We start from the raw sequence: 12,481 nt of genomic DNA on the forward strand, positions 1-12,481 counted from the left end.
AATGTCCACCGTCTTTTCAGAACTGGCTGCTTCAGACAATATATGGGCAAGCTTTGCCACATTTTTTCTAAAGACCACACTGCTGAAATCCCTCAAGACCCTTGTCGAGAATTCATGGCTTGACAATTTCCTCTGTTCTCGCCACTTATCACCATCAACTGTGAAAATCCCATCCCCTAGCAGGTCCTTTAGATTGCTGTAATGATACCTCCCCTGTCGATTATACAAAAATACTCAATTCGCAACCCAAGTATCATTTGTTTACAGTAGACTAGTATAATCATATAGTTTTTGACTGCAACTAATTTGGAAACTGAGGCATAATTGAAAAAAAGATAGAGGCCCCACTAAACTGCAACTAGATAGTTAACCTTACAGCCAGTCAAGAAAGTTAACTTCCTTTTTCCAAACTCCAAATCCTTCGAATTTACCCAAGATTTGATACTAAATTGCAGATGAGAGCTAAAATAGACAGATCTGATTCACATTAAACAAAGAGATTGCTTAACTGCAGCCCTACTCAATAAATCTGTCTACCTCACTCAATAAGAAACTTTTGAATTATTTAATGTACAAGAAACTACTTGTCCTCAACTTCAAAGTCATGAATGCAAAAGTTGCAAAATGATGAAGTTTTTCGAATCTAATCAATATGAAAATAAATAAATAAATGATGGGGATTTCAAGGAGATCGATTATGTACCCTGCCATAGTTGTCAAAGTTAGTTTTGAGAATGTACTCGACGTTAACAGGGTCAGAAGTATAAATCTCACTCCTGAAAGGGCTAATCAATCTGTAAGTCTTGTACTTGCTAGCAAGATCAGTCATGTAATGGTGCAGCCTGTGGAAGTTGATGAGCTGATTGAAAATGGTTCCGCCAATTGGATGGTATCTCTTTTTGCCATCTACTTTTCTGGTCAGAAGATGAAGTATGAATCCACAAAAGACAAGTGAGAGAATGGTAGCTGCAATGGAGATATGAAGAATATCCATGGAAACCCACTGTTGTGTGCTTGTGCATATTTGGCTTATAATGTATACATCATAGGAAGAAAATGACAATTCATTAGGGACCATGTCATAAAAAACAAAGACTAAGGCTAAGGTAAACGCCAAAAGTCTCATTTTGGGTGCTTACCTGCTTTTTCTTCTCATTTTACTTATTATTTTAATAGTCCCGTATTATCCTTTATCCTACTTATTATGAGTAGATCTATCTCGTATTCTCATGAGCGGCTCAATACCTTTAAAAATTCTGTCTTATGCCCCAAAATTGAAGAGCCAATTTTTTAGTAAGAATAAAATTATTATAAACCTTTTTAATGAAAAAATACTCTATATTTTTTAATTTATTTCTCTTTCTTTTTTAGTTTGTTTTGAAACATTAAATAATATTTCTTTCTTTTATTGTCAATTTTTAAATTTAACTTCCACGTGATATATTCAAGATCACTAGATTAAAACTTTACATCTTATAAATAAAAAATAAAAAATAATTAAAAGTTAGATATTCAATTTATTTTTGGTTTTAGGCTACAAATTAGCTTGAGCCGCCACTGCATACCATTTTTCTTATAAGTTTATCTTCCAAATTATTGATGCATGACAATAGGGGTGTTCACGGGTTGGTTTGTGTCGGTTATTGGTCAAAATCAAAACCAAATCAACTTAATCGGTTTTAAAATTATCAAAACCAAACCAAATCAAACCAAATATAATATACATTTATCGGTTTGGTTGTTTTCGGTTTTGGTTTGGTTTGGTTCGGTTATTCGATTATTAACCATACATAAAAATAAAAGAAACAATTCATTCAAAACGTGAAAAAAGTGACAACAATCCATTCAAACGAAAAATAGTTAGAATGATTGGCATTACAGAACTTTCGATCATTGAATTTACTGAATAAAACTTCAAAATTTACTATTTTGGCATAGAAGAAAGAGGCAATGACATTTTCAATCCCACAAAGAATTTCCATAGACACTCATATACATGAAACCAATAAGAAAAATGTTCTCACCTTGGACATTTTTTCTTTCATAAGTAAATTATAAATAAATTTTGATGAAATATATATAAAATCTTTAAAATTGTTAATGAATATAATATATTATGTATGTATAATAATAAAATTTATGTATATAACTTGTTGGTTCGGTTCGGTTATTTCTTCGGGTTTTTTCGAGCAAAACCATAACCAAACCAAATACCATCGGTTCTTAACAATCTAAAATCAAACCAAACCAAAACCCAAATTAAATCGATTCATTTAATCGGTTTGATTTGGTTTTTCGGTTTGAATCGGTTTTTATTCAAACCATGAACACCCCTACATGACAATGTGTAACACCGTAAAACGACACAATCTATTCAGTATTCAAACCTTAGTTTCATCGTCTGGTCCGTGTTACTTTGGATACTGATGTCATGAAAACATTTGAGGCAGAGCAATATCCATTATGTCTGTTGCATCTTCTTTCTCAAGTTTTGCTTCTTTAATCTCTTGTGCTACTTTTTTTTTTCTTTGCTGCACATATAAGATTCAAATTTTAGTTTTTCTATTATTTTAGCATATTTTATTTTTATTTGCAAAAATAAATAAACTAGTATAAGAATATATTTTTGATTAATTTAAGTTGTAACAAATAAGTTGATAACTTCAATATTTTTCTTAATAACTCCTTGTTTAAATTTAATTATTTAATTTGTTTAAAAAATAATTATTAATCTGTACATACTTAGCTACTTTATTTATTTTTATCTTTTAAAAAGAAAAAGACATTTGTTTTAGAAAAATTGAGCTAGTATACTTAAAACATATACAGTGGTGTGAAAGGGCTAGTTAAAGTCGTACCATTTTTCTTTTTGTTTTTTAAACATGTCTGTGCATTAATTATTTATCTTCTTTATTCGGTAATGACAAAAAAATATTTTATTTTTAAAATTTTTATAACTTGTTAGAGTAAAATTTAAGAAGTTGAATTTTTATTTTTGTAGTATCAGTTTAAGGATTTATTTAACATTTTTTATTTTAATTAGTAGAAATTTAATGAGCTTACGACCAATTTAATACACTGCACATTAAGTAATTGAGGGCCATATTACTATATACTATAACGAATATCAGTATTAATGTACCTCCAAGTGAAATTTATGTTACTCAAACTCTTTTAAAATGTTAATGCACCTGCCATAAATCCTCTAAAAATATATTAATTACAAAAATTCAACAATAGTTGGAAAAATACTCATGAATAATGATACAGTACTTGAGAATTTATTTAAAATAACCGAAAAAATATGATGACTAAAGAAGAACGAAATTAAAATTACATTAGATGGATGAGATGTTCTTAAATATAGGTGTACATTAACCTCTTAATTACTTTGAAGAAGCAAATGTCAACCCCGAAGATTTAAATTTCTCAAGCGTTATGTCATCAATGAATTTTGCCATATCCTTTGTCAAATAATTCTTCCAATCGCCAATTTCTCCTTTTCGAAAAAGTTGACTGTTACTTACTCCTGCACGGTTTCATATATATATTTCTCACTCTTATTCACTTCTAAATTGCTTCAATTTTCGAAATTACAACGTGACACAATTTCTTGAGGCACACCTCGCTCTTGTTCCTCCTTAGAGAATGGTTTGTCCATGAAATCAGCCAACTTTTTCACATAACCCAACGTGTCCTCCTTCAAATCTTCGTACTTGAAGAAGAACACTCTCTCGGGTCTCTCAACACTTGCTTTCCAGTATCCCAATACGTGATCCCAGTAAGGTCCATATCCGGATTTTCCTTGGCAAAACCTCTTAAATGCTTGATCGAGTGTAACTAGGGATACTTTACTACTTAATTTAGCTTTGATCTTTTGTGTGAAATGCCACCAAGAAACAAATGTATCTTTTGGTTATCTACATATGTAAATGATCTTGCAATTATCTTATTCTAATATAGATTTTGGTAAGAGTGTGTAAGGAAGATGTGTTGATAATAATGGCAACTCCGCGTCTACAAATTTAGGATTGGAGAGAAAAGCTAATTCCAAGAAGGGTATGCATTCAGGGGTAACTTATTGAGTAAAGTGCTATTTGTAAAATCGTCATGTCTAGTCATAATGGAAAAGGTTAAGGCATTACGCCAAGTGGTGCCTGTTTTTGGAGCACTGCAAAGGAAAATATCAGAGGGTTGAGCTTTGAAGTTTTGTTGCATACATAGAGCTGATTCTAACAAGGGTGGATTGTACCAAAAGCCTTCATATTGACAGCTATCGAAAAAACGGATACTCAGACTCTCGTTTGGGAAGTGTTGATATCATCTCTTTGTATTGTTTGCGCATTTCGTTGAAAATTTCTAATCCATAATTCTCAGATAAGCAGCTAGTTTTGGAAGGGAAATTAGAGAAACTCATTTTTTGGAGAGTGTGAAAATGATGAAAAAAATAGAAACCAACTTGTCTATTGATATAGAGAGGAGAATTTTGGTAGCATATTGCAAGTGGTCCATCTGATGCTTAGATAATTATTCCATTAGGGACCATGTCATTAAAACTAAAGACTAAGTTAGATAATTATAAACATTGCAACTATCATGGAAATGACAATCATATTAAAGTTTCCTTTTGACTTAGTTAAGTTTCAAGATTTGGTTAGATATTGTTACTGTTATGCATTTGATCTTTGAGAAATAGAACATGCAATTATAGGGGATCGTCTGCAATATATTTTAAGAGGTCGTTAAATGACAAGTATCCAATGTTTCGAAGTCACGTTTGTGCAACATGCTTTATAGGCCTTGCAATTTCTGATGTTAGGTAGCTGCTATAAGCCCTCAAAATTCAAGTATCCAATGATTCTAAGCCATGTTTCTGCAAAATCTTTTATATAGTATCATTTACTTTATAGCCATGTTTGAATTTTTAAATTTTTATTAGGCTGTTTTGTTGATGGGATTATTTTGCCTTTTTGAATTTTTGTTATGCAGATTTTCTGCCGATTATGTATCAAGTTGGCTATCTAAAGCCCTTTTATGCTTAATAAAATCAATGAGAGCCTTCTTTTGCTGCACCATATTTAAAAAATACCGCAGGGAATATGCCTGTGCTGAGCACGGGTCCAAGGAGCTTGTTATTTTTTTACTTAGCACGAAGAATGTTTCTTTACAGGCACTGGAGCAAAATTCAGACAATCTGCATTCCATAAGAGTGAGTTGTACAGTGAGAATGACTTGTAGATGTAATAACTATTGTATACATCGACAAATAGAGCCAACAGGTGCTGTTTTTTAAGTCAAATGTGAGATTTTTCACATCCACAATTTGACTGTTTTCTTGAGCTATAATTGTTTCTCTTATTGAATCTGCGAACTTTATGGGACCTAATGTTTCAGAGCAGGGAATCTGTATTGAAGGAAACAAACTAACGATACAGATTTAGATGCTAAGTCACTTATGCTTGTCTTCATTGTTATTCCCTCCTTTGAAGTAGTGTAGAACTTCTGTTAGTTTTACTTCTAAGTGAAGCTTTTCAAATGCCTGTTGATTACTCGTAAACAGTAAACAGCAATGAGGTAAGTAAATGTTCATGCAATTTCTATCCGTGGTTGCGTATGAAGCTAGAAACCAAGATTGAAATTCTACTTCCAGTTTCTCCTGAAGTCTAGGCACATTTGTTTTTCCACTGAACATCTCAAACTGGCATGGCATGAATACATTTCGGGAAGAAGGTAAAACAATGTAAATGTGAATGTGTAACAATGCTACATCCCATAGACAGCAAACTTTATTTCCATGTTATTTGGTACTTAATAGGCTTATTTTGTTTATTGATGTCATAAACAACATTCAGGCAGAATTGGAGTAATACTAATATACATATTATTGTAAAGTCTTTCTAATTTCACTATCTGTGAAAGACGCGAACATGCAATCCCCCATCAATGTGAAGACTAATCATTGTTCTGTAGTTGACAGTCTTCTCTTCATCACTCAACCTGAAAACGAAGTAACGTAACAACAAAGCAGATAATATCTTCATTTGCCTATAGGCAAACTCCTTCCCCAAGCAGATCCTTGGCCCTGCCTGTTTTATCAACAAAGGAATGGGCTTAGCTAGTTATAATAAGAAAATATACAGGCATTAGAAAAATTAAGTATTACCTCGCGTTCAAGGCTCTAACAAATGATAATTAAAGCTAATAACGTGCTTTGACCAACCTGGAAAGCTGTAAATTTGAAGGGGTTCTCAGGCCTGAAGAAACCATCCCCATTAAGCCATCTCTCTGGTTTATATTCTTCTGCATCATCACCCCATATAAATTTCATTCTTCCCATTGCATATGATTGGTAAGCCACTATGTCCCCTTTGTTCACACTGAATCCATCAGGTAAGGTGTCATCGGAAAAGCATAGTTTTCCATTCTGCAGTAAAAGGAAAACAAAAACAACTACTTTATAACATGAATCTAATTGGCCGGTGATGTATGATAAAAGAAGTTCTTTATTACCACTGGAACTGCAGGATAGAGCCTAAGAGTCTCGGTCAATGCTGCATGAAGATATTGCATCTTTTCAAGGGCAACTTCACTCACATTGGCAGCAAAATCCATTACGTCTGTTGCATCTTGTTTCTCATTTGTTGCTTCTTTAATCTCCTGTACTACTTTCTCCTGTACATGAGGATATTTGCATAGCACATATATGAACCAAGAAAGGGTGGTTGATGTTGTATCTTTGCCTGCTATTATGAAGTTCAATATTATATCACGCAAATACTTTGGATCTGTTTCAGCTATTTGAAGAAACCTTGACAAAATGTCTTCTTTCTTCCATTGCAACTGGAAAAAGATTATAATGTCTAATTAGCATCTGTCCGCATTAATAAAAGTAGTAGATATAAGACTATTAACCTACAGATAAATCAGCTTCTGGTTTACTCATCTGTTCAGTTTTTCTGTGGATCAGCTTATAAACAAACTCATCAATAGTTTTTATATTGTCTCTTAACTTGGCTTCTGATCCGATATTGAGAAATCTTTTAATCTTCCATAAGATATCAACAAATCTCCAAAGTGTCAATGCACTTGCATCGTCAAATGCATTGATAAAGTTTTTGCCTTCATCATTTGAACCACACATGCTGTCTAGCTCAACTCCGAAGGCAATTCTGAATATAGAATCTAGAGTTGCTTTCATGAACAGATCCTACATCGATAAAACTAGGATTATTCGTCTGGTAAGAATAAATAAGGCACCATTCTGTGAAGTCGATTTGTGGACTTACTTGAATGTCTATTATCTTGCTGGATTTGACAGCTTCAGACAATATATGGGCTAACTTTGCTGCATCTTTTCTGAATACCACACTGCTAAAATCCCTCAAGACCCTTGCGGAGAACTCGTGGCTCAAAAACTTCCTCTGCTCCCGCCACTTATCACCATCAGCTGTGAAAATCCCATCCCCGAATAGGTCCTTTAGGATGTTGTAACTATACCTTCCCTGCAGAGTAGTCAAATTGAAATGTCATGCTATTTGGGATAGGTTTCCTTATATATAGGTTTGGATTTTGTTATTTTTCATTAGACACGATTATTATGAATATTATTTGAGAAGTTTCTCTGGTTTACATCTTTTCAGAGTCGATCAAATTCCAACATTAAAAAAGATTATCTGGGATATCAAGAAAATGGTGTACCTTGCCATAATTTTCAAAGTTTGTTTTGAGAATGTATTCGACGTTAGCAGGGTCAGAAGTAAAAATATCATTCCTGAAAGGGCTAATCAATCTGTAAGTCTTGTACTTGCCAGCAAGATCAGTCATGTAATGGTGCAACTTGTGGAAGTTGATGAGATGATTGAAAATGGTGCCGCCAACGGGATGGTACCTCTTTTTTACATGTACTTTTTTGGTCAGAAGATGAAGTATGAACACACAAAAGACAAGTGAAAGAATTATGGCTGTTATGGAGATGGAACTCTGAAGAATATCCATGGAAATAACTAAGGCACTAACGTATCCTTGTGCATGTTTGGCTTATAATGTATTATTTAATGTGTCATGGGAGTAGATGCTGGTCCATCTAATGCTTAGATAATTTATGGCTCCATTAGGGACCATCTCATAAAAACCAAAGACTAAGATTATCAACTTTGAAATACAATCATATTATTAAAATTTCCTTTTTGACTTAATTCATCTTCAAGATTTGGTCCACAGTAACATAGGCTTGGTTTTCTTCGAAAATGTTAGGGTTAGGCATTTGATTTTTGAGAGATACAAAAAAAAAATCATTGGTTTATCAAATTATCTGTCGAGCCAGCATAAATTTGAAGTGCTTTATATGGTATCATCTGCTTCCAAATCCTCTAAGAATTGTATTGTTCAAAAGCCAGAATAACACGTGATGCTGTTATGTGTATTGCATCATCATATATCATATATCATATCATCATATATTATTAAAAGTGGGAAGAATCCAAGTCAAAAGTTGAATTACCATTTTACCCCTACACTAAATAAAAAAGTTATAAAAATTAATTAATTAAATATTAAATAATAATATTATTATATTATTATACTAATGCTAATCATCATAACCTGCTTGTTTGTTTTCTCCGTTTTGGCCTTTTGATTTCCTTGGTAATTAAATTCTTTCTCCCATTACCTATAAATGCTTATTGCTATAATAATTATAATAAAGAAGGTTAATGAAGAGTTGCAGTGGTAATTAATTATGAGAGTTATATATCATATTTGTGTAGCAAAGAGGTGCCGGTGGTCATATTTTTTGCAAATATTCATGATTATTAAGCAAATTTTTTATTTCTCTCTAAATGCATTAGTTGATCACTGATTACTCTCATTATATTTTATTTTTTTCAGGAGAGAAATCTATACAAATTCTAAAACTTCATACGGAGCTTGCAATGATGAAAATGGATGTTGAAAATCTTCATGGAGGTTGAAAGCTATCTATTCACAAAGTTGGCCTTTTAGCAAGCATAGTTAGTAACTAATACATTTTCATGTTTTGAGAAACTTCTCTTTTAATAATTAGTTTTTAGGCAATTATCGGAGGAATTCAAAGCAGCATTTTCACTAATTTACATACTTTGGGTAAGTGATGAGATGGAAACTCTCTTCTTCCTTTCTTTGTCATTTCACTTAATTATGTTATGTAATTTAATCATCCGGAAAAGTGTTACATTTGTCTTTCTTCCATTTAATTTTTTACCCCTTATTTTGTTAGAGCTTAATTTTTCATGTTTTAGATCATACCTAGCTACCATCTTCCTATCGAGAATCATTTTTTTATCATAATATTGTATATGTTCAATCAATCTATTTTTTGTATATGATAATCCTTCAATAATATCAGATAATGCTTAGGCCTTGTATTTTGTGTATCGAACAATTATTTTTCTTATGCGTGCGGAAGAACAACGCTATAAATGAAGGTTATAAGATGTTGAATATCGGAGGTGGAAGGTGATTAAGAGAGAAATTCAAAATGTAGTAGATTTTTGTGGATATATAAATTTTCCCTTTGCCTTTATTAATTTTGTTAGTGATGTTTACATGCACTTCTCAAATTTAGAGCAAGAGTTCCTCGATATATCACATATCATCAGATGATATTTTATCTTAATTAGTGTTACATACTTGTACAAAATTTATACAGTAGTAGAGGACAAATTCTCAACACTAGTATGTTAATAAATACAAACGAAAAGAGAATTAAACTCAAATAGAAAATGAAAGCTGGAGGGAGAAAAACCTCTAATGCTTAAGTTTTTTATTTTCGATACAAGAGTGATGAGATATGAGTGTAAGGTAGTTAAGGAGTTAGTTATTTCACCAAGATGCTCAAGGGTAGTATAGACCTTTTATATTGTTTGTTACAACTAATTCTTCAAGTTAGTTAGTTAGTTTGATTAGAAGTTAGATTCTATAAATAGTACTTTTCAGCATTGTAAAAGTTAGTCTTTGAACTCAAACAATGAGAGTTTCTCTTCTTCTATCTTAGCTCCTTGTTAATGGAGATTTTGTGTTAACTCTGTTTCAGTTCGTTTTACTTCATGGTATCAGAGCCACACACAGTGATTACTGTGATAGGCAATTTCGATCGAGGATTATAGAATCAAGTTACAGATTCACAGATCCATCGGTTCATCAGTCGATCTATAGGTTTTACACAAAGTTTTGGGTAAAATTTGTAGATAATTGGTGAGTACTTAGCTTCTGCAAACAATTGTTGATCAGCAGTGAATCAGGATGACGAATGGAAGAACATCTGCAGACTCAATTCCAGGCAACAATGGAGAAAACACAGGTGTATCAATGTCGATACCTAATTCTGTAATTGGCCAAGGTATTGACTACAATCATCCTCTTTTTCTTAGTCCTACAGATTTAAGTGGAGTAAATCTTATTTCGTTTCAATTACTTGGAATTGAGAACTACTCTCTATGGAATAGATCGATTACACTAGCATTGTTAGGACGCAATAAACTGGGGTTAATTGATGGAACCTGTAGTAAAGAGATGTTTAGTGAAGAATTGTGGGGACAATGGGAGAGAGTGAATGCTGTAGTACTGTCCTGGTTAATGAACTCAGTGTCGAAGAGTTTACTGAGTGGAATTGCTTTTGCTACAAATGCTTCTCATGTTTGGAGTGATTTAAAAGAAAGATTTGACAGGGTAGATGGTTCGAGAACCTATAGTCTTCATAAAGACATTGTATCACTACAACAGGGGACTGCTTCTGTTTCTGTGTATTACACCAGACTCAAGACCTTGTGGGATGAGTTTGAGGCTGTAGTTCCTTCTCCTGGATGTAATTGTGCTAAGTCGAAGGAGTTTGTAAACCACTTGAGCAGACAGAAATTGTATCAGTTTTTAATGGGGCTTAATGAGTCATATCATCAGGCTAGAAGTCAAATTTTAATGATGAATCCCTTACCAACTGTCAATCATGCTTATGCTATGGTAGTAGGGGATGAGAGTCAAAAGGCAGTGATTTCACACATTAGCAATATGGGGCTGAGTTCTGAGAGTATGGATCCTATGGCCATGTACTCTAAATCATCTGCTGCTGGTTCTACTTCAGGAGTGAATCAGAGATTTAAAAGGAACTCTCTTCTCATTTGTGATTTCTGTAAATGTAAGGGTCATAGTAAAGAATTTTGCTACAAAATTGTGGGGTATCCTCCTGATTTCAAGTCCAAAAGGAAGGTTCAAGGTGGTGTTCCTTCAGGCTACAACAATCCTGGTTCAGGTCAGGCTCATTTTTCTTATGGCTTGAATACTAATGTGCATGAAGCAGGATGGGATCTGAAGTCTGCTACTGCACAAAGTGAGCATGGAAGAGTGGATGGTAATAGCATTTCTAAAGCAGCAAGTCAAGCAGAAATAGATGTGAAACGATTACTGAAGGGTTGTACATTCACAAAGGAACAATATGACCATATTCTTAGAGGTCTCACACAAAACCAAGGCCCTGCAACATCTGAGAGCAATACTACTTTTGCTGCTCACACTGCAGGTAAATCCTTGTTTGTTTCTGAGACTAATGCAGTATGGATTGTAGACTCTGGTGCAACAAACCATATGGTTTCTCAGATGGACATGTTTATAAAAGGTTCTGTGTCAAAATTACAGATTCCTAAAATTGTACATCTGCCTAATGGGGGTACTACTCAGGTTACTCATGTTGGTTCTTGTGCCTTAACAGACAGGAGTGTTATCTCAAATGTATTTTACTTACCTGAATTCAAGTATAACTTGATGTCTGTGAGTAAGTTAACAAAGGAACTTGATTGTTCAGTTACATTCTTCCCTAACTTCTGTGTTCTTCAGGAGCTTTACAATGGGAAGGTGAGAGTGGTTGGTAAAGAAGCAGGGTGTCTGTATACACAAAGTTCTGGAGGTGATGAAAAGAATACTGCATTGACAGTAGCACAAGTCCCATCTGATATGGAATTGTGGCATCAAAGGCTTGGACATGTGTCATCTGTAGTACTAGCTAAGATGTTTGATTTGAATATCAATAGTATGTGTAAAGTTTCCAAATGTTTAGTATGTCCCTATGCAAAACAGACTCGACTTCCTTTTCCATCTAGTAGTATCAAAAGTTGTACTAGCTTTGATTTGATTCATGTTGATCTTTGGGGTCCATACAATACAGCTACATTTGATGGCAATAAGTACTTTCTTACCATTGTTGATGATTTTTCCAGAATGACTTGGCTCTTCTTACTTAAACACAAGTTTGATGTATGTGTAGCATTAAAGATTTTTTTGCAGTATGTTAAGAATCAATTTGCTACACAAGTCAAGGTGATCAGATCTGACAATGGTACTGAGTTTGTAAACTCAGTTTGTACTACAATGTTTCAAGAGTTGGGTATTATTCATCAAAGGTCTTGTTCTTATACCCCTCAGCAAAATGGGGTAGCTGAGAGGAAACATAGACACT

General features: G+C 33.5%; 2 protein-coding genes across 2 annotated transcripts in view; both read right to left on the bottom strand.

Annotated features, from left to right (window-relative positions):
- Positions 1-12,481, bottom strand: part of LOC125815966 (cytochrome P450 704C1-like) — a 29,909-nt gene that overhangs the window by 1,406 nt on the left and 16,022 nt on the right. The gene's annotated exons all lie outside the window — the stretch shown is intronic.
- Positions 5,907-7,869, bottom strand: LOC125815969 (cytochrome P450 704C1-like). The gene is made up of 6 exons (XM_049495546.1): positions 7,699-7,869; positions 7,287-7,502; positions 6,917-7,207; positions 6,511-6,840; positions 6,221-6,424; positions 5,907-6,086 (listed from the first exon to the last, which is right to left on the bottom strand). Exons 1-6 carry the CDS (start codon positions 7,822-7,824, stop codon positions 5,907-5,909), a joined length of 1,347 nt encoding a protein of 448 aa, XP_049351503.1. The 5' UTR covers positions 7,825-7,869.

This window comes from Solanum verrucosum, unplaced genomic scaffold (assembly GCF_900185275.1).
Source record: "Solanum verrucosum unplaced genomic scaffold, falcon-dt-bn FXZP01000261.1, whole genome shotgun sequence".
Lineage (NCBI taxonomy): Eukaryota > Viridiplantae > Streptophyta > Magnoliopsida > Solanales > Solanaceae > Solanum > Solanum verrucosum.